At 45.5% G+C, this 26,078-nt stretch overlaps 1 protein-coding gene across 1 annotated transcript in view; it reads right to left on the reverse strand.

Annotated features, from left to right (window-relative positions):
* Window positions 1-633: 633 nt before the first annotated feature.
* The window catches only part of Ttll6 (tubulin tyrosine ligase like 6), a 42,618-nt gene continuing 17,173 nt past the window's right edge, over window positions 634-26,078 (reverse strand). Inside the window, 10 exon segments of the mRNA XM_042674072.1 lie at window positions 634-1,057; window positions 2,719-3,079; window positions 7,122-7,396; window positions 8,727-8,899; window positions 10,241-10,429; window positions 12,942-13,117; window positions 14,570-14,795; window positions 18,356-18,441; window positions 19,064-19,207; window positions 20,463-20,619. Of these exon segments, the coding sequence (XP_042530006.1) occupies window positions 789-1,057; window positions 2,719-3,079; window positions 7,122-7,396; window positions 8,727-8,899; window positions 10,241-10,429; window positions 12,942-13,117; window positions 14,570-14,795; window positions 18,356-18,441; window positions 19,064-19,207; window positions 20,463-20,619 (2,056 nt within the window). The 3' untranslated portion in view covers window positions 634-788.

A 26,078-nucleotide genomic window follows, 5' to 3' on the forward strand; every position in this document is an offset into this window, starting at 1 on the left:
AAAAAAAACTGAAAAAAAAAAAGTTATAAGGGCTGGGAAGGTGGCTCTGTGGTAGAGCGCTCGCCTTGCATGCCTGAGGCCCTGGGTTCAATTCCTCAGCACCATATAAGCAAAAAGAAAAAAGCCGGAAGCGGCGCTGTGGCTCGAGTGGTAGAGCGCTAGCCTTGAGCTGAAGAGCTGAGGGACAGCGCCCAGGCCCAGAGCTCAGGCCCCACAGCTGGAACAAAAAAAAAAAAAAGTTATAAAAAGCACTAAAAGTCTTGCACTGACAGCTCATGCCTATAAGCCTAGCTATTCAGGAGGCTGAGATCTGAGAATTGAGAGTCAAGGTCAGCTTGGACTGAAAAGTCCATGAGACTTTTTTTTCTCCAATTAATGAACGAAAAGCTAGAAATGGGAATGTGGTTCAAATGGTAGAGCACCAGCCAGTGAGCAAAAAAGAAGAAAAAGCACAAATCCCTGAGTTCAAACTCCATTATTGACATGCGTGCACATGCACGCGCACACACACACACACACAGACACACAAACATCAACGGTGTTGGAGGTAAGGCTCTGGTGGTAGAACAACAATCAATGAGCAACAATATCAGATACCAAGTCTTGGGGTAGGGGGAGGGAATTGACAAAGAGTAAGGGTCACGTTGACTGAGGCAAGTCTCAGTTGTTGATTTACTTCCATGTCTTTATCAGTCTATCCATTCTCCCACATACTCATCACTCCGGAGTAGTGGAGCATGTACCTGCCAATGCTCCAGCACATTAAGGGATTCTGGGTAGGTACCTACTTAATTCCTCTCATATTCTTTTTGGCCAGAGATCAAGCAGTGGCTCTCTGCTTCCTGATTCTGTGTACACGGTTCCCTTATAGCACCTAGATTGCTTCTGCCAGGTCTTGGATCCAGTCGAGCTTGAGTGGCAACCACCAGAAGGTCACTCCAAGAATTGTTCTGGCTATGAGATCTCTTCAAGAGGAGGAGGGAGGGTATATCCAGCTGTCTCTTCTTGCTAGAGTTGTGACTGTAGGAGCAGCACTCCATGGACAGGGAGGGGTTTTCTGGAAAAGCAAAGCCATCAGCATCATCACTTTGTGCTATTGAACTCATCACAAATTCCCAGAGAGGGCCACCTCCCACAGGGTCTCAAGGGCCTAAAACTGACTGAAGCTCTCAGAACCAGAGTCAGCCATTTGCTCCATTTTTCCAAATAATTTCCCTTCTCTACAGTTGGTATAGACTCAGCTGAATGAGAACCAGAACTCTAGGATTTTGTCCTCTCAGAGTCCTGAAGATGATGGACTATGTCTCCACCATCAGATGGGTCTCTTTAAGGGCAGTGTCTATGTAACCCTCCCTCCTCATTGGCTGGGTATCCCCAAAGACTAGGCCTAGTTCTCATGGCTACTTATGTTGCTGATGGTAGTGTTGTGTTTCAGGGTTTTTGTTTTGTCAAGTCAGAGTGCTGTATATAATCTATGCTGGCCTCCAACTCATGTTTCTACTTCTCACCCTCCCATGTACAATGCCCCACTGTTATAGTGTCTTTTTTTGGGGGGGGTCTGGTTGTGAGGCCTGAACTCTGGGCCTGGGCACTGTCCCTCAGCTCTTCAGCTCAAGGCTATCACTCTACCACTTGAGCCACAGCGCCACTTCCGGCTTTTTTCTTTTGCTTATGTGGTGCTGAGGAATCGAACCCAGGGCCTCATGCATGCAAGGCAAGCGCTCTACCACTGAGCCACCTTCCCAGCCCCTATAGTGTCTTTTTTTTTTTAAGCTGAGGACTGAACTCAGGGTCTCATACTAGCAAGACAAGTGCTCTTCCACTGAGCTAAATTCCCAACTACTGTTTCGTTTTGATGTCAATACTGGGACTTGAACTCAAGGCCTCACTCTCTTACTCTTGCTTGGCCTTTTCATTCAAGACTAGTTCTCTAGTACATGAGACACACCTCCACTTCCAGCTTTTTTTGCTGCTTAATTGGAGATAAGAGTCTCATGGACTTTTCTTCCCTGGCTGACTTCAAACTATCATCAGATATCAGCCTCTGAGTACTAGAATTACAGGTGTGAGCTACCAGCTTCTGCCCTAGTGTTATCGTTTGAATGTTGAGTGCTCCCCAATGGTCCATGAAGTCTTAGTTCTCAGTGAAGTGTGGAACCTTTAGGGAATGTTGTCTAATGGGAAGTTCTTTTTTTTTTTTTTGTTGGTCGTGGGGCTTGAACTCTGGGCCTGGGCGCTGTCCCTCAGCTCTTCAGCTCAAGGCGAGCGCTCTACCACTTGAGCTACAGCGCCACTTCCGGTTTTCTGGTGGTTTATTGGAGATAGGAGTCTCACGGTGTCTCCTGCCCGGGCTGGCTTTGAACCGCGATCCTCAGATCTCAGCCTCCTGAGTAGCTAGGATTACAGGCGTGAGCCACCAGCGCCCGGCTAATGGGAAGTTCTTATATGTCTAGAAGCATATCCTCTAAGGGGAGTATGGGACCCTGACACTTTCCTCTTCCTCTTTTGCTTCCTGGCCACCAAGTCAGTGGTTTTGCTCTATCACATGCTTCCTGCCACACACACTGAAGGCCTCAAAGCAATGAGCCTGCCCAATCATGAGCCCGAATAAACCTTTTCTCTTTATAAGTTACTAATCTCAGGTATTTTATCATAAGAATGGAGAGCTGACTAGCACACCTAAGCTTCAGACACATTACTACATACAGCAGCACTCACGTGACCGGCCAGTCAGCTCTGGGTTGCAGTGAGGTGGGAACAAGAGGCTCCCCTTCAGCTGAACCTTGGTCAGTATCTCTGACATCAGATGATGATGCTTTTTCATGTTATTCTTTAGCAAAGTCCAGTTTGGGTTCAAACTCCGTGAGAAGCTCTGGGATTTTGTAGGCATAGGTTTCAGTATTTTCTCCTGGATGAAATGCTGAGGGACCTTCTGTTCCTTGCATTTAATGGAGACCACTCTAATCATCTCTGGGCTGTTGCGCTCAGACATGGTAGACAGATTCATGTTTGGTAGAGATTCTGGAGAGGCCAACAGCTGGGTGGTGGATTCTACAGGACTTTCTACTGGGGTACTTGGCTGAAAGAGAAAACAGCCTAAAATGAGATTGTAAAACACAAAGAGCTTCTTCTTGTGCTAGTCTTTTTTGTTTTGTTTTGTTTTGGGCTGGTCATGGAGCTTGAACTCAGGGCCTGAGCTCTGTCTCTGAGCTTCTTTTTGCTCAAGGCTAGTGCTCTACCACTTGAGCAACAGCACCACTTCCAGCTTTTTCTGAGTAGTTTTATAGGAGGTAAGAGTCTCACAGCCTTTTCTGTTCAGGCTGGCTTCAAATCTCAGTCCTTAGATCTCAGCCTCCTGAGATCTAAGGACTGGTCTCCATTAAATGCTAGAATTACAGGCAGCACCCAACTCTTGTACTATTTTTTAATAAGACAAGCAGAAACTATAAATTAAGAGCTGGATTCATCAGGAACAAGAAAGACTGGGCTAGAATGTTTTCCTAGCAATGAATCGGCTAAGCACTAGGGCAGAAGATAAATGATGGTAGGGACAGTCTACAGCTTCCTCTAGCAGGCCTCAAAATGAGATTTTCTGGTGGCAGAATCTGGTGGGGGCAGCACACAGAAATGGCACCTGACAAAGGAATGGATAAAAGGAAGAATTAGACTGAAGGTGGCCAAAGGTGAGAAAGTGCCTTTCTTTGCATCCTCTAATAACACTTTATTGTGTGTGTGCCAGTACTGGGGCTTGAATTCAGGGCCTCCTGTACTCACTTGGCTTTTTCATTCAAGGCTGGCACTCTACTGTGATCTGAAGATCACAGCCAGCCTGGGCAGAAAAATTCATGAGACTATTTCCAATTAATCACAGAAAATGCCAGATTGGTGCTGTAGCTCAAGTAAGTGGTAGAGTGCTAGCCTTGAGCAAAAAAGGAGATCCCGGAAAGCACCTGGGCCCAGAGTTCAAGGCCTAGACTGGTAAAAACAAAACAAAAAGCCAGGGGCTGGTTGCTCACGCCTGTAATCCTAGCTACTCAGGAGGCTGAGATCTGAGAATCACAGTTCAAAGCCAGCCCAGGCAGGAAAGTCTGTGAGACTCTTATCTCTAATTAACCATCAGAAAACTAGAAGTGGCACTGTGGCTCAAATGGTAGAGCACTCGCTTTGAGCTGAAGAGCTCAGGGACAGCACCCAGGCCCAGAGTTCAAGCCCCCACAACTGAACATAAACAACAAAAATAACAACAAAAAAAGAAGAAAAAGACTGTTTAGAGAAATAAAATCACAAAGCATTACATATCATTCATCATGTCCAGCATCCAAACATAAAACCACTAGATATGTAAAGAAATGTAATACACACTTGAGAAAAATAGCCAATAGAAATTGACTCTGAGATGACCCAAATATTGAGCTATTAGGTCATACAAAGATTTTAAAGCAAGCATTCATTATAAATATGGTCAAGGATGAGCTGAGAATGTGGTTTAGTGGTAGAGTGCTTGCCTAGCATGCTTGAAGCCCTGATTTCAATTCCTCAGTACCACATAAACAGAAAAGGCTGGGGCTGGGAAGGTGGCTCAGTGGTAGAGTGCTTGCCTTGCATGTATGCCCTGGGTTCCATTCCTCAGCACCACATAAATGGAAAAAGCTGGAAGTGGCGCTGTGGCTCAAGTGGTTAGAGCCCTAGCTTGAGCTGAAGAGCTGAGGGTCAGCGCCCAGGTCCAGAGTTCAGGGCCCACGACTGGCAGACAAACAAACAAACAAACAAACAGAAAAGGCTGGAAGTAGAACTGTGGCTCAAGTAATAGAACATTAGCCTTGAGCACAAAGAGGTTCAGGGACAGTGCCCAGACCATGAGTTCAAGCTCAGAACTGGCAAAAATAAAAATACAAATAACAAACAAACAAACAAATAAGGTCAAGGAATTAAAAGAATATATGCTGAGAAAATTTTCTTTCTTTAATTTTAATTTTTTGGTCGGTCATGTGGCTTGAACTGTGGGCCTGGATACTGTCCCTCAGCTCTTCAGCACAAGGCTAGCACTCTACCACTTGAGCCACAGTACCACTTCCGTTTTCTGGTGGTTTATTGGAGATAAGAGTCTCATGGAGGGCTGGGAAGGTGGCTCAGTGGTAGAGCGCTTGCCTTGCATGCTCAAGGCCCTGGGTTCGATTCCTCAGCACCACATAAGCAAAAAGAAAAAAGCCGGAAGTGGCACTGTGGCTCAAGTAGTAGAGCACTAGCCTTGAGCTGAAGAGCTGAGGGACAGCGCCCAGGCCCAGAGTTCAGGCCCCACGACTGGACCCAAAAAAAAAAAAAAAAAAGAGTCTCATGGACTTTTGTGCCTAGGCTGGCTTTGAACCGTGATCCTCAGATCTCAGCATCCTGAGTAGCTAGGATTAAACAGTCGTGAGCCACCAGCGCCTGGCATATGCTGAGAATTTTTTTAAGTTATGACTAAACCTGGGCACCAGTGGCTCATGTCTCAGGAGGCTGAGATCTGAAGATCACAGTTTGAAGCCAGCATATGCAGGAAAGTCCATAAGACTCTTCTTTTTTTCTTTTTTGTCAGTCATGGGGCCTGATCTGGGTCTGGGTGCTATCCCTCAGCTCTTCAGCTCAAGGCGAGCACTCTACCACTTGAGCCACAGTACCACTTCTGGTTTTCTGGTGGTTAATTGGAGGTAAGAGTCTCATGGACTTTCCTTGACCCTCCACCCACTGCTGGCTTTGAATGGCGATCCTCATATCTCAGCTTCCTGAGTAGCTAAGATTCCAGCCGTGAGCCACTAGCGCCCAGCTTCATAAGACTCTTATCTCCAATTAACTACCAAAAAGGCCAGAAGTAGAGCTATGGCTCAGGTGGTAGAGTGTCAACCTTGAGCAAAAAAAGCTCAGGGACTGTACCCAGGCCCAGAGTTCAAGCCCCATGACTAATAAATAATAATAATTTTTGATCAGTGAATATGTAGGGCTGGTTATATAAAAATTCATATCCAATTTTGTGTCTACATTTATTTATGAGTTTTTTGTTTATTTATTTTTGGGGCTGATCCTGGTCCAGGGCTTGAACTTAGAGCCTGGGTACTGTTCTTGAGCTTTTTTTTTCCCCTCAAAGCTGGCACTCTACCACAGCTCCACTTCTAGACTTTTAGTGGTTAATTGGAGATAAGAGTCTCACACAGACTTTCTTGCCCAGGCTGGTTTGGAACTGTGATCCTCAGATCTCAGCCTCCTGAGAGGCTAGCTAGGATTATGGGCATGAGCCAACAGTGGGGATTCTTACACTCCTTGAGGTCAACCTAGTCATTAATTAAATGCAAATCAAAACTATAATGAGCACAGTGTGGTAGTACAAGCTTATAATCTCAACACTTGGAAGGCTGAGGCAGGAGTTCAAGGCTAGTCTAGGCTACCTATGGGTATTCTGTTTAAAAAAGCAAATAAGAAAATGAAATATTTCTTTGTTGCTTTGTATGTCCCTCCCCCACTGTATAATCCCTGTTTTCACTGTATTTGATGTTGGTATAATTTGTGGAGGGGAAGGGAAAAAACAAATTGTTTAAATAGGGATACAGGCGGACCCATCGCAACAATGAGATGTACAAGATGTCATGTAGAAAAACAAACTTTACAGCTTTGGCTGAGGGAGAGGGGGAGGGGGCGGGGAGGGGGCATGGATGGAAAGGAAGGCGAAACAAAGGAGGAGGCAACAATACTTGATAAGAAATGTACTCATTACCTTGCCCATGTAATAGTAACCCCTCTGTATGGTATTTTCACAATAAAAAATTTTAATTAAAAAAAAGGAAAACAAAATATTACAATGAGATTTCACCTCATAGTTATTAAGGTGGTTAATTACTGCCCCCCAACACACACACATTAAAAAAAACCCTAGAAAGCAAGCATTGACAAGACACAAAATTAGGTATTAGAGAAACAGATCTGGGTTCATGGCTGGAGGCTGAGATTTGTTTGTTTATTTGGAATGGGGAAACTGAGGCTCGGGGAAGGTCAGAGGCTTACTCAAAGGGTTACAGCAAGTGAGAGATAGAGAAGAGACCAGAAAGAAAGACTTTTACAGCTCCTTCCAAAAGCTCAGCCCCTCCACTTACCACAGTGCTGTCATATATGTTCATGGTCAAAGACGACTTGGCTTCTGTGATTTTGGAATTGGGTTTACTGAGCTCTATTCCAAAGCAGCTGAGATTTGAACTCCTGAGGTCAGGTACAGAGCTGGAGTGCTTTACAGATTGAGAGTAGTAGGACTCCGGGCCAGCCTCCTTCTTCGGGACTTCCTGGTCGAGGCTACTGTCCATCACATTTTTCTTTACATCTTTGACACTCAATAACAAATCAGGTGTGCAGGACACTAATGTCAATGGCTGGAAGTGAGGAGACCAAACAGAGCCTGTGGAAACCCAGCATTGTCTACATCCAAATACATCTGCACCCAAGACTAGGTGCAAAGGAGATAATGAGAAGGAAAACAGCCAGTAGTTAAGTCCCTCTAATCTAGGGCTCCTTGACTGGAGTTCCAGGACCCTTGGAGGGTTCTTGAGCGGTTTTAAAGAGTCTTTAACAGCTGGCGCTGGTGGCTCTCGCTTGTAATCCTAGCTACTTAGGAGGCTGAGATCTGAGGATCACGGTTCAAAGCCAGCCGGGACAGGAAAGGCCGTGAGACTCTTATCTCCAATAAACCACTAGAAAACCAGAAGTGGCTCTGTGGCTCAAGCAGTAGAGTGCTGGCTTTGAGCTGAAGAGCTGAGGGACAGCGCCCAAGCCCAGAGTTCAAGCCCCATGACTGACCCCCCCCCCCAAAAAAAAAAGAGCCTTTAATACCTCCCAATTGTTTTTGAAAGGTGTAATGTGAGCCAGGCATGGTGATACATGTTTGTAATCTAGCACTTAGGAGACTGAGGTAGAAGGATCATGAGTTCAAGGCCAGGGTGGATCACAGAAAGACTTTGAGGCCAACCTGGGCTATATAATAAGGCTCTGTCTTTTTTTTTTTTTTTAAGTATACTGTGTATTTTATAGCAAAAGATTCCATAGTTTTTATCAGTCCTCAAAGGGTCTATGATCTTTAGTAAAGTTAAAACAAAAACCCTGTTTTAATCCTGTCTTTCAGGCAAATCTTTAAGATAGAGTAGATGTACTAAAAAAGCAACTGCAACTTTCCACCAAGCTACAAGAGAGTACCAGATACAGAAGATGAAAGCCAGAGACTGAGATCGTAATAGAAATGGACAGCTGTCCACAGTCTGAGGGCTGGACCACCCCAGGCAGAGAATCAGGACAGAAGGAGCAGTCTTGGTCAGCCATTCCCCTGTAACGTTCTGAGGGGCCTGCTGTCCAGAAGCAATTCCCCGTGGCCTGCTGGAGTGGGCCTTCCCACCCAGAGTGGAGTTGAGGGTCTATGTACACTGGTAGTCTTGGAGCTTGCTCCCTACATGGAATCAGGCCCACCTCCCAGCATGGCAAAGGAGGACCAATGAAAGTGCTCTGCTGCCCAGATGGAGGGGTCCTCTGATGGGCGCTGGGCTGTGTGTCCAGGGAACCTCCACCCCCCCATCCCGCCACCACCTCCTGTGGCCCAGCTCTCTGTGCAGCCCATCAGTGTGTTTGAGCTCGGAGTAGTGGTTTCCGCAGCTGCCCCCCATGCATGGGTCCCAGCTGGGGAAGGGTGCTGGGAATGAACGTTCCCCTCCCATCCGGGTTTACTTGTCTGGGGGCTTGGACAATGGTCTTGTATTTCTGTTTCCGTTGCCAGCTCCCTGTTCTTCTGCCTCTTGCTTGCTCGCCTGCAGACTCGCCCTGCAACTCCACCTTCTTCTCTTTCTTATGGAAGGATTTCTTCTCCTTTTTCAGTCTCAGCTCCTCGATCAATTGCCTGCCCATTGGGAACAAATGAGTGTCATGGGCTGTAAGGTAGCCATTCCCCTTGAGGGAAGGACAAGAAAGAGTAGAAGGATGGTGTGCCCCACTTCCCTGCCCCCACCCATTATTGAGGATGCATAAGTCACTAAAGGTTAAAGGGCAAAGATGCCAGTCTGGAGAATGGCCTCCTCTCCAGGAGAGATGTACATTCCCCATCTCTTCCCCACCTCCCAGTTGGCCAGGCCCTAGCTATGGCAGGCGCCGTGAAGACTGAATAGGCTAAGGCTATGATCTTTCACATTGGGCCCTCTGAGCAATGGATCCTGGGAGTGGACAAAAAGAGTATAATATAGTGAAATCACTTAGTCTCTGGAGACAGGGTAGTCCTGGTACATCTAACACGTCTTGCTTATGTGTTCCCTCTTCCTGCTCTGTTTCCCTTCCATAAAATAAGGTGCTTGGCAGGGACTAGACTCAATGGAATGAGGCCCTTCCAGACTCTTTAACCCATGAGGGAGTCCCCAGCTGTCTCATAGAATGGGAGGGGGTATCTGTCCTAGAGAAAAGGGTCTACAAACAGATGCCCATCTGTTTAAAGACGCTCAGTACCATGGAATCTCCTGATGCATTGTCTTTGTGAGACCAGAACAAATACTCCCCCAGCAAGATTGAGAACTAAAGCTAGATGTCTGTGGCTCACAGATTACTCAGGCTTAATGCTGAGGAGTGAAATTCAAAGCTAGTCTGGGCAGGAAAATCCAAGAGACTTCTCATCTACAATTAACCACCACCACCACCACCAACAAAAAAAAACAAAACAGGGGAAGGGGAGGGGGGGCTGGGAAGGTGGCACAGTGGTAGAGTGCTTGCTTCACATGCATGAGGCCCTGGGTTCAATTCCTCAGCACTACATAAACAGAAAAAGCCAGAAGTGGTGCTGTGGCTTAAGTGGTAAGAGCACTAACCTTGAGCAAAAGCAGCTCGGGGACAGTGCCCAGGCCCTGAGTTCAAGCCCCATAACCAGCAAAACAAACAACAACAACAAAAAAAAAAACTGGAAATAAAGGTGTAGCTTAAGTGTTAGAATTCCAGCTTTGAGTGAAAACGCTAATGGACAGAGCTCAGGCCCCAAGTTCAAGCAGCGCATGCGCACACGCATGCACACACACACACACACACACACACACACACACACACACACACACACACACACACACACACACACACACACACACACACACACACACACACACACACACACACAGATTGGGAACTGAGACTCTGCTTGCCTCTTTGACAGGTCAAGCACAATCCCCAGAACACCAATGCCCACCACATCCCAGCAGTCTCCTACCGGGCATACTGCTCCCGAGCCCTGGAGGTTGCAGTGTTCTGGAAGAGGGAGCTATTATCCTGGAAAAACGTCTCATATTTCTCCATATTCTCACAGGGATAAATCAGCCGGAACCCTCCACAGTTTTCCATCTCATATTTCTCAGTTTTCTGTAACCGCATTGCCTGAAACCCCTTGGCTTCCTCCATCCTGTTGGGAAGCAAAACCTGAGGCTGCAGTTAAGTTTTCTTGGAAGGGACATGTCCAGGCTGGGTGTCATCTAGGGCTAGATGGAGGCCTTGTGCATAATAGTGGTCCATCAGTATTGTTAAATAAAAGCAAGAATGTGTCCTTGAAAGATTCTAGCTCTCCTGGGACAGCCAGTGTCACAATGCACTCAGAGCTGGTTAGCTGGAGTCTTTCTAACAGCTCACCAAATTCTCTCCCGTTATAAGTAAAACCCATTTCCCCCTTGGCTTCGTCTGACCAGGCAGACTGTCGCCACCTTCCCATTCACTACTCTTATTACCCTTCTCTGGAGAATGGCAGCTTGGGTTTTTGCTAAATTTGAGGCCTTCTTGGATGAGCTTAATGAGCTTTTATGAGCTGGAATGATCTCACTCTTTCTCATGGCCCTCTGGGGAGGTGAAGGTCAGGTGGTGGGGGTACAAGTCCCCTTTAGAACAGGGAAACCGAGAGCCACTAAGCTATCTCATGGCCAAGGAATATAGAGGAAGTCCTCAGTGTGCTGGCTGCTCTTGAACGCTAGCAGCCTGCTTCCCAAGTGGAAAGTACCCTGGAATCCAGCAGGCAGACCTGGGGATAACTCTGGGTCCTGAGCAGTCACCAGCAAGGTGACCTTGTGGTGCAACGCAGTAGCTCTTCTGGAATCTTAGTCTCCTTGGCTTCAAGGACAGGAATACACAATACTCCACATTATTCTACCTCTCTCCTACTTGCTTATGAGACACTGGAGAAAGTGCCTGAGAGGCATAGTGCTATCTCAGAATGAGTACACATCTGGCCCAGGGTTCTGAAGTTCAGTCCCTAAAGATTAGGCCGGCAGGGTCTTAGTGGGATCTGCAAAGCAACAAGGGGCATGTCCTTAACCAGGCTCCAAGTCTTCTGATGTAGACTCACTCCATGGCATGAAGGTTCCAGTTCTGCAGCAAATGCTACTCAGCAGGAAGCAAGTGGGGGCTTGAGCTCCGATCCCTAGACTAAGAACTGACATGGAGCACAACTAACTAATCTTTCTTTCTTTTCCTTTTCCTTTTCCTTTTCCTTTTCCTTTTCTCTTTCCTTCCTTCCTTCCTTCCTTCCTTCCTTCCTTCTTTTCTTTTTTTTTTTTTTTTGTTGGTCATGAGGCTTGAACTCTGGGCCTTGGTGCTGTCCCTCAGCTAGCAGGCTAGCGCTCTGCCACTTGAGCCACAGTGCCACTTCCACCTTTTTCTGTTTATGTGGTGCTGAGGCATCAAACCCAGGGCTTCATGCATGTGAGGCAAACACTCTACCACTGAGCCACCTTCCCAGCCCTAACCTTCCTTTCTTTTTTTTTTTTTTTTTATAGGTTTATTTATTTTTTTTTGGGTCCAGTCGTGGGGCCTGAACTCTGGGCCTGGGCGCTGTCCCTCAGCTCTTCAGCTCAAGGCTAGCGCTCTACCACTTGAGCCACAGCGCCACTTCTGGCTTTTTTCTTTTTGCTTATGTGGTGCTGAGGAATCGAACCCAGGGCCTCAGGCATGCAAGGCAAGCGCTCTACCACTGAGCCACCTTCCCAGCCCCTAACCTTTCTTTTTTAGAAATCAAAATAATAGAATGGTTTTTAGCTGTGTGCTGGTGACTCAAACCTGTAATCCTAGCCACTCAGGAGGCTGAGATCTGAAGATCCTAGTTCAAAGCCAGCCCTAGCAGACAAATCCAGAGACTCTTATCTCTAACCAGCAAAAAGTCAAAAGTGGAGATGGAGTTCAAGTGGTAGAGCACAAGCCTTGTAAGGATTGGGAATGAAGGGAGAGAGCTAAAAGAGTACAAGGCCCTGGGTTTAAGCCCCAGTACCAGCACAGGAAAAAAAAAGAAGGGTTTTATGTTTATATTTGTAATTTCTAAATGTGCATATATTAACAAATTCACATCTATTATATATAGTTATACATCTATGATTTAAGCTCCTATTTCTAGACTATTTATAGTAAAACTGTTCAAACTGCTACAACTGTAAACTGTAAAAATAGGATTCTCATTTATTAGAAATGATCTGCCCCTTCTCACCAACTCTAGAAATTCAATTCAATTCCTTTCTCTCCTTTTTCTCTCCCCTGTTCTCTCTCTCTCTCTCTCTCTCTCTCTCTCTCTCTCTCTCTCTCTCTTCTCTCTCTCTGCAGTGCTTGGAACTGAACCCAGGGTCTCAAGCTTGCTAGAAAAGTATTTTAGCATTGAACTAACACCCCAGCCACTAGTCAAGATTCTTAATAACCTGCAACAAATTATGATGTCAGATACTGGACTAATACTGTCTATGGTTGATCTCAGTGCCCCTAACAATCTTACATATGATTAGCTTTATTTCACAAACGTATCACTGAAGCTCAGAGAGTAACAGAAAGGCCATATAAATAGTAGCTGCCTGCTGAGTTAGTTAGTTAGTAGTCCTTATAGACAGTCTCACGGAGAACAGGGCAGTCAGAGAAAAAGGCCTCTGGGTTGGGATGGGCCCTTATACCTTATCTCCCGGGAAGGACATTGCTGCAGGAACCTGCCCCGCTGTTTCTCCTCTTCTAAGACTTTCTTTTTGTCACAGCTTCCCAGGTTGATCAGGACCAAGGTGTCATACAGCAAACTGTCTTTTACCTCTCTGTCCAACTTGGAGTCAGTGGAGAAGCTTGGAGAATGATTGACCTGTGAGGGCAAGATGGCAGCTGGGGATGGAGCTGTTCAGAGGGGCAGCAGAAATAAGGCCAAGATGCCACGTCTAGGTGCTGTCAATAGCTACCCCCAGGGTGGGTTGTGGCTACCAAGGCAAATGGAAGGGAGCCCAGAGAGGTTCTGGACCACAGCCACAGTGAGGAAAGCAGGAAGTGGAACTCCCTCTAGTGTAAGCAGCTTTTATCTCCACCCGCCCATTTCCCTCTGGAAGCAGCAGAGGTCCTGCCTGTCTTTGGTTTCCCCCATCTGGAGCGCGTGTGTTCTCTCACGTGCACCGTGCATTCCACAGAGCAGAAAAGGAAGAGCAGGCCAGAAGGACAGGCTTGGGGGCAGAAAGGAGAAAAGAGGGACACTTTCTGTAGTCTAACGAGGATTGAGGGGGAGACAAAAGGGAAGAGGGACTCATTCCTGCCCACAGACAAATCCATATTGTGCTGAAGTGCTATGTGACATTTCGTAGATTTCCGAAGGCTTGCTTCTAGTGCTCATTCTGCTCTTGTGTTGGGAGCGCCAGAGTGAATGAAGGAAAGGTAACTGCCCAGGAGTTCTATCTACAATTCTATCTCCAATCTAATGGGTGCATTGGAAGCTGGGCACTGGTGGCTTACACCTATAATCCTAGCTACCCAAGAGGCTGAGATCTGAGGATCCTGGTTCAAAGCCAGCCTAGGTAAATAAACCTGAGAGAATTTATCTCCAATGAACCAGGGAACACCTGGAAGTGGAGCTTTGGCTCAAGTGGTAGAGCACCAGCCTTGAGTGGAAAAGCTAAAGGATAATGCCCAGGCCTTGAGTTTAAAGCTCCTACACACACACAAACACACACACACACACACACACACACACACACACACACACACAGGCACACAGGCACACAGGCACTTGGTACTAACATCTGACATTTGATTGCTCCTTGATATGTGCTAAATAGTTGCTTCAGAGGGTTCCAAATAGAATTCAAATAGGATTCTCTTCCCCCTTCAAATAGAGAGGAAGAGAGGCAGCCATTCAGGAACCATGGTGTAAAGCAAGAAACTCAGAGTGGCTTTCCCCACCTCTATAACAAGAGGGACTTAGAACTGAGTAGTCTAGGCCCCTGAGAACCAGGAAGGCCGTCTAGCATTGATCATTGATCATCACATTTATCAATTCAGCTTTGAGCACTCCCTTTTATGGCAGCGCTGACTTTAGAATCATCCTGTGTAAGAGATTCGTGGCACTTTCCAAGTCTGGTTGGATCTCAAGAAGGCACAAGGAAGTCTACAATTCCCAGCTGTCTACCCCCCTCTGGTGGCCGCTTCTCAAATAAAAAATGAAGTCCTGCCCAAGCAGCAAAGCTGCAAGGAAGGATGGCAGGGGAACTTGCTCAAAGCAATCCAGATGAGCTAGGAGCCATTTTCACCTCTCACCTCCAAATTTCCCTACCTCGAGTAGCCAGGGTTTGAGTTTGCGATCCAACAAGATGTCAAAGCCCAAGATTTCAAAGCAGGCACTGTTGAGCGTGTGGCTAGGGAAGCAGCTATGGTAGTTATGCTTGATGACAGGCTGAGCTGAGATGAGTGTCTTAATGATGACGTCCTCAATAGATTTCCATATCTGTTCCACATCATAGCCTTTGTTCTTCATGTACATGTTGAAGGTAGAGAGTTTCCTAGAAGTGAACCACAGGCTATAAAGCACAGCAGCTGCTCCTGGCCAGCTGAGGCCATGGTGAAAACTGGAAACTTCTGGAGCTGATAAGGCACTAGAGCCAGTGAAGATGAACACCTAGGAGCCAGGGTAACACTGCTCAGTCTTTAGAACCCTGGAGTAGGAGGGAGTACAATCACATAAAACATGGCCTGAGCACTTTCTAGAAATAATCTGTGGGCTAGGAAAGGGACTGGGTATCTGAGTAGAAAGCTCAATGGATGAATAAAACAGAAGCAAAAGCAAACACATCCTTATATCATTGAGATAGTCATTTGAAACTAGCCCTAGACAGACAAATCTGACTCTTACCATCAATTAATAGCAAAGAGCCTAGAAGTGTGACTCAAGTGGTAGAGCACCAGCTGTGAGTAAAATAAGCCAAATGAAAGCATGAGTCTGAGTTCAAGCCACGGTAATCACATACATACACACACACAATGGAAATACAATAGTAGGAGATGCAGGAGAATGGAGGAATAAGAGGAGAATCGAGAAGAAAAGGGGCTGGGAATGTAGCTTAGTGGTAGAGGCTTGCTTAGCATGCATGAAGCCCTGGGTTCAATTCCTCAGTACCACATGATCAGAAAAAGCCAGAAGTGGCACTGTGGCTCAGGTGGTAGAGTATTAGACTTGAGCAAAAGAAGCTCAGGGACAATGCCCAGGCCCTAAGTTCAAGCCCCAGGACTGGCACCAAAAAAAAAAAAAAAGACAAGGTAATTCATAAAGTTCCCTAGACCCCAGACCAAGAGTTAAAAGAGCAGGAAACAAGTTGGCCAGTTGAGCTTTTACTAAGGGTCTGGTGTGCAATCAGAGTTTTCAGGCAATGAGACATCAAGAAACCACTACCTCTGTCATGGGCAGCCTAAGGACTTTGTGGGGAATCCACACACATATGAAGCAATTCCCCAATTGTTTTTGTACCAGTAATGAGCCTGAATTCAGGCCCTGGGTGCTGTCCCTAAGCTATTTTGCTCAAGGTTGGTGCTCTACCACTTCAGCCACTTCTCTACTTCCAGTTTTATAGTTGTTAATTGGGAATAAGAGTCTCCCAGACGGGCTGGGAAGTTGGCTCAGTGGTAGAGCACTTGCCTTGCATGCCTGAGGCCCTGGGTTTGATTCCTCAGCACCACATAAGCAAAAAGACAAAAGCCGAAAGTGGTGCTGTGGCTCAAGTGGTAGAGCGCTAGCCTTGAGCTGAAGAGCTGAGGGACAGTGCCCAGGCCCAGAGTTCAGGCCCCACGACCGGACCCCCCCTCCAAAAAAAAAAGAGTCTCACAGACTTTCCTACCCAGGCGGGCTTGGAACCACCATCCTCAAATCTCTGCCTCCTGCAGATGTGAGCCACTAGTGCCCAGGAAAGATAAGAGACCACCTTCATAGTTACTACCTTTTCCACCTGTTACAGTGGTTTTTCATAAAATGATGGATCGAAGTCAATCCTCCCAAGTGGGGAAAAAAAAAACCTGTGTTTAATTTGCCAATTAAGAAATACATTTTCCTGAAATAGTTTATACACTTCCCTGACTTTTAACCAACATTACAAAATAGAAGGTAACATTTTCTTGATGACTCAAGGCCCATCACAACGAGTACATATTATTGTGTAATTTTGTTATGCCCCATGGCAAGTCAATTCACTTTAACACCAGCCATTTGCCAGGCACACTGACAGCTGAAGATGACTGGTGTCTACACCAGAATCACAGCAACTTTGGGTTTTTCTCTCTCAGTGTCTGGAACACTAGTTTGGACCACAGGAGGTAGGAGTGGGGAGGGCTGACTAGAAATGCACTTGGTCTTATCTGCCAACTTCTGTTGGGGCAGCAAGACAGCATAAGAAGCTGATTGTCTCAGAAGGTATACACCTGTAATCCCAGCAACTTGGGAAACTGAGGCAAGAAGATCTTAAGCTTCAGGTCAGCCCGGGCTACATAGTAAAACAAAGTATCAAGACTGAAAATAAAAGCCAGGCACTGGTAGCTCATGCCTGTAATCCTAGCTACTCAGGAGGCTGAGAACTGAGGATTGCAGTTTGAAGCCAGCCCTAGCAGGAAAGTCCATGAGATTCTTATCTCCAATTAACCAACAGAAAACTGTAAGTGGAGCTGTAACTCAAAGTGGAAGAGCACTAGCTTTGAGGAAAAGAGCTCAGAGACGTGCCCAGACCCTGAGTTTAAGCCCCATGACTGACAAAAAAAACTCTGAAAATAAATATATATATATAAAGACTTGGAGGTAGACCTCAAGTGGTACAGCACCAGTCTAGCAAGCCCAAAGTCCTGTGTTGAAACCACAGTTCTACATTTAAAAAAAAAAAAAGAGTAAGAAAGGAGTTAGGTGTAGGGGTTGGGGTAGGGAAGGAAGACAGAAAGGAAAGGGGAGAGAAGAGGAAAGGAAAATTCTGCCCTGTAATATGAAAAGCACCCTGAAGGCCAGGACACACTATGGTCTAGACGTGCTCCCCAGTTTATGTTGGAAACAACAGCCCCAGTGCTGTAAAATGCTGTAAGGTTGAGAAGTGGGATCTTCAGGAAGGTTCAGTCCTCATGAACGGATTAATCCATTCAAGCAGGGAAGAGTTATTGTAGGAGTGGCTTTGTTATAAAAGGAAATTCTCTGGCAAACTTGAGAGGAGAGATAGGCAAAAAACAGTCATCATGAGTCCCAACACCTTGATGATCCCCTCCCCCTTCCCATTTTGCTCAATACATTCATACTCCTCAGTCAACCTTTTATCTTTTTTTTCTTTTTTTTTTGGGGGGGGGTCCAGTCGTGGGGCCTGAACTCTGGACCTGAGCACTGTCTCTCAGCTCTTCAGCTCAAGGCTAGCGCTCTACCACTTGAGCCACAGTGCCACTTCCGGCTTTTTTCTTTTTGCTTATGTGGTGCTGAGGAATCGAACCCAGGGCCTCAGGCATGCAAGGCAATCGCTCTACCACTGGGCCAACTTCCCAGCCCTCAACCTTTTTTCTTAACATTCCCATGAAAGCCAATTAGGAAATAACATAAATGGAAAAGCTGCTCATGAAGAGACTCATGAATTCCTCATCTCCCCCTCTGGGAGAATCTTAAGGCCAGCTAGCCACACATCATATGCCACCAGGACATTGTGACATATCAGTTGAGAATCTGAAATGGAGCAGTACCCCAGGGAACCATAGGCCAAGGAGTCATGGCTGGCCATGTCCTTCTCACGTGGCAGACTAGCAATCAATAAATGTCTGCTGATTTGGAAATGGCAGAAAGGGCAACTGTAACAAGGGTATGTTTTGGTGTGTGTATGTATTCAGCTGGGGAAATGCTTGTGTTTATATCTCCTCCTCCCAGCCTCCTAGGGTTTACGATGTGGCCTTCTTTTAATGATTAACAGCCTAGAGGGCTGAGAGCAAGGAGTACTGTGAGATTGAGAGGCAAAGAAAGTCTTTTGCTGAGACCATATGATCCAAGATGGAAACACTGGCAAAGACTGGAGGGAGAGTAGGTAGAATCCCAGAAAGACAAGCAGAGCTGTTCTCTTACCTCTTGCTTCCAGAGTTACCATCATCAATGAAGTTTGTACTGTGTTTATTAATGGAATAATTAGTCAGATGCATGCAGATATCATCCTGGGAGGGAAAACACACACACACACACACATATAAGACAATGGAGTCAGGCTTCCTGTATCTACTCTGCACCCACCCCTGGGTTCTAGAGTTTAAAGGGATAGAAAAGAAGGTCTTAGGGTGTACTTAAACAGGGAAAATAGAGGAGGCAAGAACGGGTATGGTAGGGCCTGGAGTAGAAGCCATTCCAACTCCTCCTGAGATCAGAAATGCCCTATCTGGCTCAAACTTCAGGAGCCCTGGTAGGGGGGGAAGGAGGTGTCTGAGAATGAGGAGCTAACATGGACACTCACCACCAGTCTTTTTTTGGGAGGATCTTTGAACTGGGGAGGTCTGGTGTTAGAATTGGACAGACCTAGCCACAAGTCCCAGACTCTCCTCTTCCTAGCAGTGTGACCTTACTCTCTCTGAGTTTTAATATCCTCATCTATAAAATGGGATTACTAAGTCCTAGCTCTTAGGGTTACTAAGAGAGCTACACAAAAACCCTTCTGGAACCTGGTCCACAGGAAGTACTCAACAATGACAGCCAGATCTACAATGTACGAAGGATCGTGATGTCTAGGATTTGTTGTCATGCTGAAGGGCTAATTGGGGGAGGCAGGGCGTCCCGTTAGCTCACCAGGTTGTCTATGCAGGGATTGGAATAAGATGTGGTAGCAAAGCGAGCCAGTCCTTCATTGTACACAAAAATCCTGAGGGGGTCACAGGACGTCAGCAGCACATAAATCCGTAGGTCAAACTTGAATCCATCAATGATAAAGGGCTAGGGGAGAGGAAAGAAGTCACAAAAGCATCAGAGGAGAAATCCACACATGAAGATCACTAGCTCGAGTCTTGTTTGGGTGGTCAGCTCCAACACTGTGGGGGAAACATGTAGGCTTGGAAGTATAGAGAGACTTGGGCTCTGTGACCTAACACAAGTGACCTTAGAAAGAAGTCACCAAACTACACTGTGCCTAGGTTTCCTGATCTACTGAATAACAACCATTTCAAGAGATCTCTTGGCAACTAAGCAGAGTAACATTAAAAGTCCTCTGATGGAGCTGGGTGCCAATAGCTCATGCCTATAATCCTAAGCTACTCAAGAAGCTGAGATCTAAGGACTGAGGTTCAAAGTCAGCCTGGGCAGGAAGGTCCCTGAGATTCTTCTCTTGAATTAGCCACCATAAAACTGAAAGGAGAGCTGGCACTCAAGTAGTAGAGTGCTAACCTTGAGCAAAAAAGCTCAGAGAGCTGGCCGCCTGTGGCTCACGCCTGTAATCCTAGATACTCAGGAGCTGAAATCTGAGGATCATGGTTCAAAGCCAGCCCAGGCAGGAAAGTCCTCAAGACTCTTATCTCCAGTAAACAATTCAGAAAACCAGAAGTGGTGCTGTGGCTCAAGAGGTAGAGCCCTAGCTTTGAGCTGAAGAGCTGAGGGACATCGCCCAGGCCCAGAGTTCAAGCCCCACAACCGATAAAAAAAAAAAAAAAAAAACTCAGAGACAATACCTAGGCCCTGAGTTCAAGCTCCAAGACTGGCACCAAATAAACCCAAAAACAAACAGTCCTTTGAAAGAAGGATACATGGTCTCCAACCAAGGCTGAAGTACTGTTATGGTTCTCTAAGAGTTCTTCCTGCAATGGTCTCCTAAACATTTTTTTTCCCCTGAGGAGCCAATGTTTTGCCCTCACCCATACAAGGGTTCCTTCTTTGCTGCACCATTTGCTGCACTGTGACCTGGAGGGAAGCTGATTATCATGATTCCCTCCAGTCCTCCACAAACCAAGGTATTCTCCAAGCTCTCATCTGTTGAAGGAAAGGGGCAGCCCAGTGAGCCAGGACCAACAGACAAGAATGGAAAGGTGAAGGACACTCTGGCTCAGACAGACATAGCATCACTGGTCACAGCAGTTGGCTCAACTTCGTCCCTACACCTCTGCCTACCACCAACTTCATTTCACATTCTGTCCCTCAGAGCTAGAGTCCCAGGCTACAGAGGGCAATAAATAAATAAATGATCACAATGACAAAGTACCTTTGTAATATAGAGCTGACAGATCATATCTTCCCCTGGTTTGATTTCTTTCACTGTCCGAGTGACGAATATACCTCTCCCTTGGCAGCCTGAATCCGGCTTACAAATATATGTCTTATTTTTTCTTGACCTGCTGTACCTTTGCAAAGCTCCCCAACTGCCAAGCAGGGAGGGAACAAGAGATATCTTTAGTTGGGGAGCAATGAGAAAGAAGTCTACCTTTTTACAAAAAAAAGACAAACCAAAACACACACACACACACACACACACACACACACACACACACAGCTGAGGTCATGGATGAAGCTATAGAGAGCTTACCTTGCATGTGTGATGTCCTAGGTTCATCCCAGCACTAGAGGCAAAAACACCACACACACACACACACACACACACACACACACACAGAAAACAAAAACAAAAGAAAAGCTATCTGAAGCCAGGCGTCGGTGGCTCACACCTGTAATCCTAGCTACTCAGGAGGCTTAGATCTGAGGATCATGGTTCAAAGCCAACCCAGGCAGGAAAGTCTGGGAGACTCTTATCTCCAATAAACCATCAGAACAACTGGAAGTGGCGCTGTGGCTCAAGTAGTAGAGTGCTAGCCTTGAGCTGAAGAGCTAAGGGACAGCACCCAGGCCCAGAGTTCAACCCCCACAACCGACAAAAGAAAATAAAGAAGAAGAAGAAAAGCTATCTGAGGTGACAAATCTGTGGTGTCATCAATAGATGCCCAGTGGCCTAGCAATGGGTGAGTCAGTAGAACTCACACAGTGAAGATACTGCAGGTGGGCTCTAGAAGGGATTCTGGCCTAGATTCAAACCCAGGCAAGACCACTACCAGGCTGTGTAACCCTTTGCAAGGATCTCTCTAAGCCTCCACTTTATCATCTACACAATGTGGATAATGAAACTCATCTCAGGTAGTGATTAAGTTTTTGTTTGTTTTGTTTTGTTTGTTGTGCTAGTACTGGGGCCTGAACTCTTAGCTGTCTCTTAGCCTTACACAAGGCTGGTGCTCTACACTTTGAGCTGTAGCTCCACTTCTGGCTTTTTTTTTTCTTTAGATTTGAATTCTTTTTTTTCTTTATTAAGTGATTACATAAATTTCACAAAATTCACAGTATTGTGAGATAGTGATACTTAAAGTCACAAACACATTTTAACCTTCACAAGGTGTTTGTCATTATCATGGTCTACAAAGCTTATGGACTCTACAAACTTTGACACTACAACTATTTTTTCCAAATTGGGTGATATGTACATTTCTTTCCTTTTGCACAGTGTAAGCTGTTCCCTCTTCTTTCTCATTCCCTCCCTCCCATTGCTGCCCTTGAGTTGCTTAGTTCACTTTCATCAATGCAACTGATGTAGTTTTTCCCCTTTCCCTCTGATTCTGTACCCTCCTCCTAGCTTCCCTCAGATTTGCACATGTATATACCATATGTGAAGTCAAAAGCATGGAGTCATCTAAAAATGATAGAACAAATTAAGAAGAGGTCCTTTGTTTCTCGAGTCCTGTTTACTTTGTCATATCTTCTTGTATTTTGGATTTAACATCCACATATCAGGGAGACCATGTGCCATTTGTCTCTCTGATGTTGGCTTACCTCACTCAATATGATTTGTTCTAGTTCCATCCATTTCCCTGAGAATACCATTATTTTGTCCTTTCTAATGGCTGTGTAATATTCCATTGTATATAGGTACCACAACTTTTGGATCCATTCATCTGTAGTGGGGCATCCGGGTTGTTTCCATATTTTGGCTATCATGAACAGTGCAGCAATGAACATGGAGGTGCATGTGTCCTTGTATCTTGGTTCCTGTTGGTCAGGGTAGATGCCTAAGGAGTGGTATGGCTGGGTTATAGGGAGGGTCTATATTTTTCTGCGCGATCTCCAGACTGCTTCCCAGAGTGGTTGTATTAGTTTACATTCCCACTAGCAGTGCAATAGGGTTCTTCTTTCTCCCCATGCCCACCAGCATTTGTTATTGATTGAATTTAGAATATGGGCTATTCTGACAGGGGTAAGGTAGTATCTCAGGGTTGTTTTTATTTGCGTTTCCTTTACAGCCAGGGATGGCGAACATTTCCTGATTTGTTTCTTTGCCTTTTTTGGGGGGAGGGGGGTCGGTTGTGGGGTCTGAACTCTGGGTCTGGGTGCTGTCCCTCAGCTCCTCAGCTCAAGGCTAGCACTCTATCACTTGAGCCACAGCTCCACTTCCAGCTTTTTCTGGTTATGTGGTGCTGAGGAATCAAACCCAGGGCCTCATGAATGCAAGGCAAACACTGTACCACTGAGCCACCTTCTCAGCCCTCTTTGCCATTTTTATTGCTTCTTCTAAAAAGTCTCTCTTTAGTTCCCTTACCCATTTAATGATTGCTTTGTTAGATTTGGGAGGGATTAGTTTCTTGATTTCCCAGTAATAATGGATATTAGGCCTTTGATATATTGCTGGTAAATATCTTTTCCCAATTGGTTGGCTATATTTCTAGTTTGGTAGCTATGTCTTTAGCTGTGCAGAAATTTTTTTTTTTTTTTTTGGATTGGTCATTGGAGCTTGAACTCTGGGCCTCGGCACTGTCCCTCAGCTCTTCAGCTCAAGGCTAGCACTTCACCACCTGAGCCACAGTCCCACCTCTGGTTTTCTGAGTGGTTTATTGGAGATAAGAATCTCACAGACTTTCCTGCCTGGGCTGGCTTTGAACCTCAATCCTCAGGTCTCAGCCTCCTGAGTAGCTAGGATTACAGGCATGAGCCTCCAATGCCCAGCAAAACTTTCTTTTTTTTTGGGGGGGGGTGTCAGTCGTGGGGCCTGAACTCTGGGCCTGGGTGCTGTCCCTCAGCTCTTCAGCTCAAGGCTAGCGCTCTACTACTTGAGCCACAGTGCCACTTCCGGCTTTTTTCTTTTTGCTTATGTGGTGCTGGGGAATTGAACCCAGGGCCTCAGGCATGCAAGGCAAGCACTCTACCACTGAGCCACCTTCCCAGCTCTTGTTTTTGTTTTTGTTTTTTTGGGTCCGGTTGTGGGGCCTGAATGCTGTCCCTCAGCTTTTTTTCAGCTCAAGGCTACCACTCTACCACTTGAGCCACAGCGCCACTTCCGGCTCTTTTTCTTTTTGCTTATGTGGTGCTGGGGAATTGAACCCAGGGCCTCATGCATGCAAGGCAAGCACTCTACCACTGAGCCACCTTCCCAGCCCCCCAGCAAAACTTTCTATTTTAAGGCAGTCCTATCTGTTAAGTCTCTCTCCAATTTATTGTGATCCTGGGACTCTGTTCAGGAAGTTCCTGCCTGTGCCTATAAATTCTAGTGTCTCTCCTACTCTGTCCTGCAGCAATTTCAGAGTTTCAGGTTTGATGTTAAGGCCTTTAATCCATTTTGAGTTGATGTTAGTGCATGGTGACAGGCTGAGATCTCTTTTAGTTTCCTGCAGGTGGCTGCCCAGTTTTCCCAGCACCAAGAGTTGAAAAGGCCGTTTCTTCCACTGTATGTCGTTGGCTCCCTTGTCAAATATCAGCTGAGTGTAAGTATGTGATTTTATTTCTGGATCTTCTAATCTATTCCATTGGTCTTCAGGTCTATTTTTGTGCCAATATCAAGCTGTTTTTGTTTTTATAGCTTTATAGTAGTGCTTGAAATCTGGTATCATGATATCTCCTGTGCTGTGTCATTTGCCTAGAATTGCTTTGGCTATTCTAGGTCTTGTTGTTCCATATGAATTTTTGGATTGTTTTCCCTATTTCAGTAGAGAACATCATTGGGATTTGGGTGGGAATTGCATTGAATTTGTATATCATTTTTGGCAGTATGGACATTTTCCTGATATTGATTCTACCTATCCATCAACATGGAAGGCCCTTCCATTTCCTGGTATCCTTTTTGATTTCTTTCTTTAGACTTTTGTAGTACATCTTTGGTTAGGTTAATTCCTAGGTATTAGATTTGAATTCTTTAATTATCTTTAAATAGTTGTACAAAGGAGTTGTCCTTTTACAAAGCAGTTTATGAATACAATGCATTTTTTTTCTTTTTAGCCAGTCATGGAGCTTGAACTCAGGGCCTGGGTACTGTCCCTGAGCTTTTTCTCTCAAGGATAGCACTCTTCCCTTTTGAGCCACAACTCTACTTCTGATTTTCTGGTTAATTGGAGATAAGAATCTCACAGACTTTCCTGCCTGGGCAGGCTTTGAACTACAATCCTCAGATCTCAGCCTTTTGAGTAGGTAGACAATGCATCTTGATCAATGTTACCCCTTTTAACATTCTTACCTCCCCACCCATCTCTTCCCTTACTTTTCTTAATTTTGTAGTATATACAATGAATTATTGACTGTATACTCCCCTGCCCCCTTCTCCTCTTCATTCGTTTATCCCTCTTCCGTTGGCCCTACCATGCCTCTTTTAAGTACCTGATTCCTGGTGCTTCACTTCTGGCTTTTCAGTAGTTAACTGGAGATAAGAATATCATAGACTTTCCTGATGAGCCCTAGCTTTGAGCCTGGATCTTCAGCTCTCAGCCCCCTAAGTAGCTGAGATTACAGATGTGAGCCACCAGTGCCCAGCTGTGTTTAGGTTTCATGACACAATGCACAATGATCCCTGCTCTGTGCCTCAGCAAAGTGGCCGTAACCCAGGTAGTTTGGCTTTCTGGATTTGCAGATGGAAGATTCGGAGTTCTGCACCTGACTCAAGCACTGACAAGTGATACGACTTTAGGCAGATCACTCTCTTACTCCCCTATAGGCCTCAGAATCTTACCTTGACATCTCCACTTCAGCCAGAGAACAGGAGGGCAAAACACACCTTTGGATGTACTTTGAAGAAACTATATTCACCAGAAAGAAACCAAATTAAAGTGCTAGCCCTCAGGGGGCTGAGGCAGGAGGATCTCAAGTTCATGGCCTCCCTGGGTTGTAAGATAGTAAGATAGTATTGCAATATATATATATATATATATATATATATATATATATATATATATATATATATATATATATTAGCTGAGCACCAGTGACTCATGCCTATAATCCTAGCTACTCAGGAGGCTAAGATCTGAGGATCCTTGTTTAAAGCCAGCCCAGGCTGGAAAGCCCATGAGACTCTTATTCCAATTAACCACCAGAAAACCAGAAGTGGAACTGTGGCTTAAAGTGGTAGAACACTAGCCTGAGCAGAAAAGCTAAAAGACTGCCAGTCCCTGAGTTCAAGCCCATATGACAGACAAAAAAATTAAACTATATATACATATATATGCATATGTATATGTCTACATAGTTGTAGACATATACATCTATGTATATATAAATAGATATACACATATATGTGTGAGACCAAATTAATAGATTAATGTGTCTCAGTCTTGCTATCTTCCTCATTTTGTGTTTTAACTCAAAGGAATCTGGTAACCATGGGGAAAAAAATCATTTAACCACCATGTTTCTTAGTGGCCAAGAAATCTGGATGGTACATGTATTTCCTGCTAAGTTGCGACTGAGACCTGGAACTTGAGCTCTTGTTTTGGGGAAGTGCTGGGTAGAGAGGGGAGGGTGAGATTCCTCACCGTGTGAGTAGAATTCTGATGGTGACACTTCTCTAATTCTTTCAGCC

This window comes from Dipodomys spectabilis, unplaced genomic scaffold (assembly GCF_019054845.1).
Source record: "Dipodomys spectabilis isolate Male_0828 unplaced genomic scaffold, ASM1905484v1 ptg000018l, whole genome shotgun sequence".
In the NCBI taxonomy this organism is placed as follows: domain Eukaryota; kingdom Metazoa; phylum Chordata; class Mammalia; order Rodentia; family Heteromyidae; genus Dipodomys; species Dipodomys spectabilis.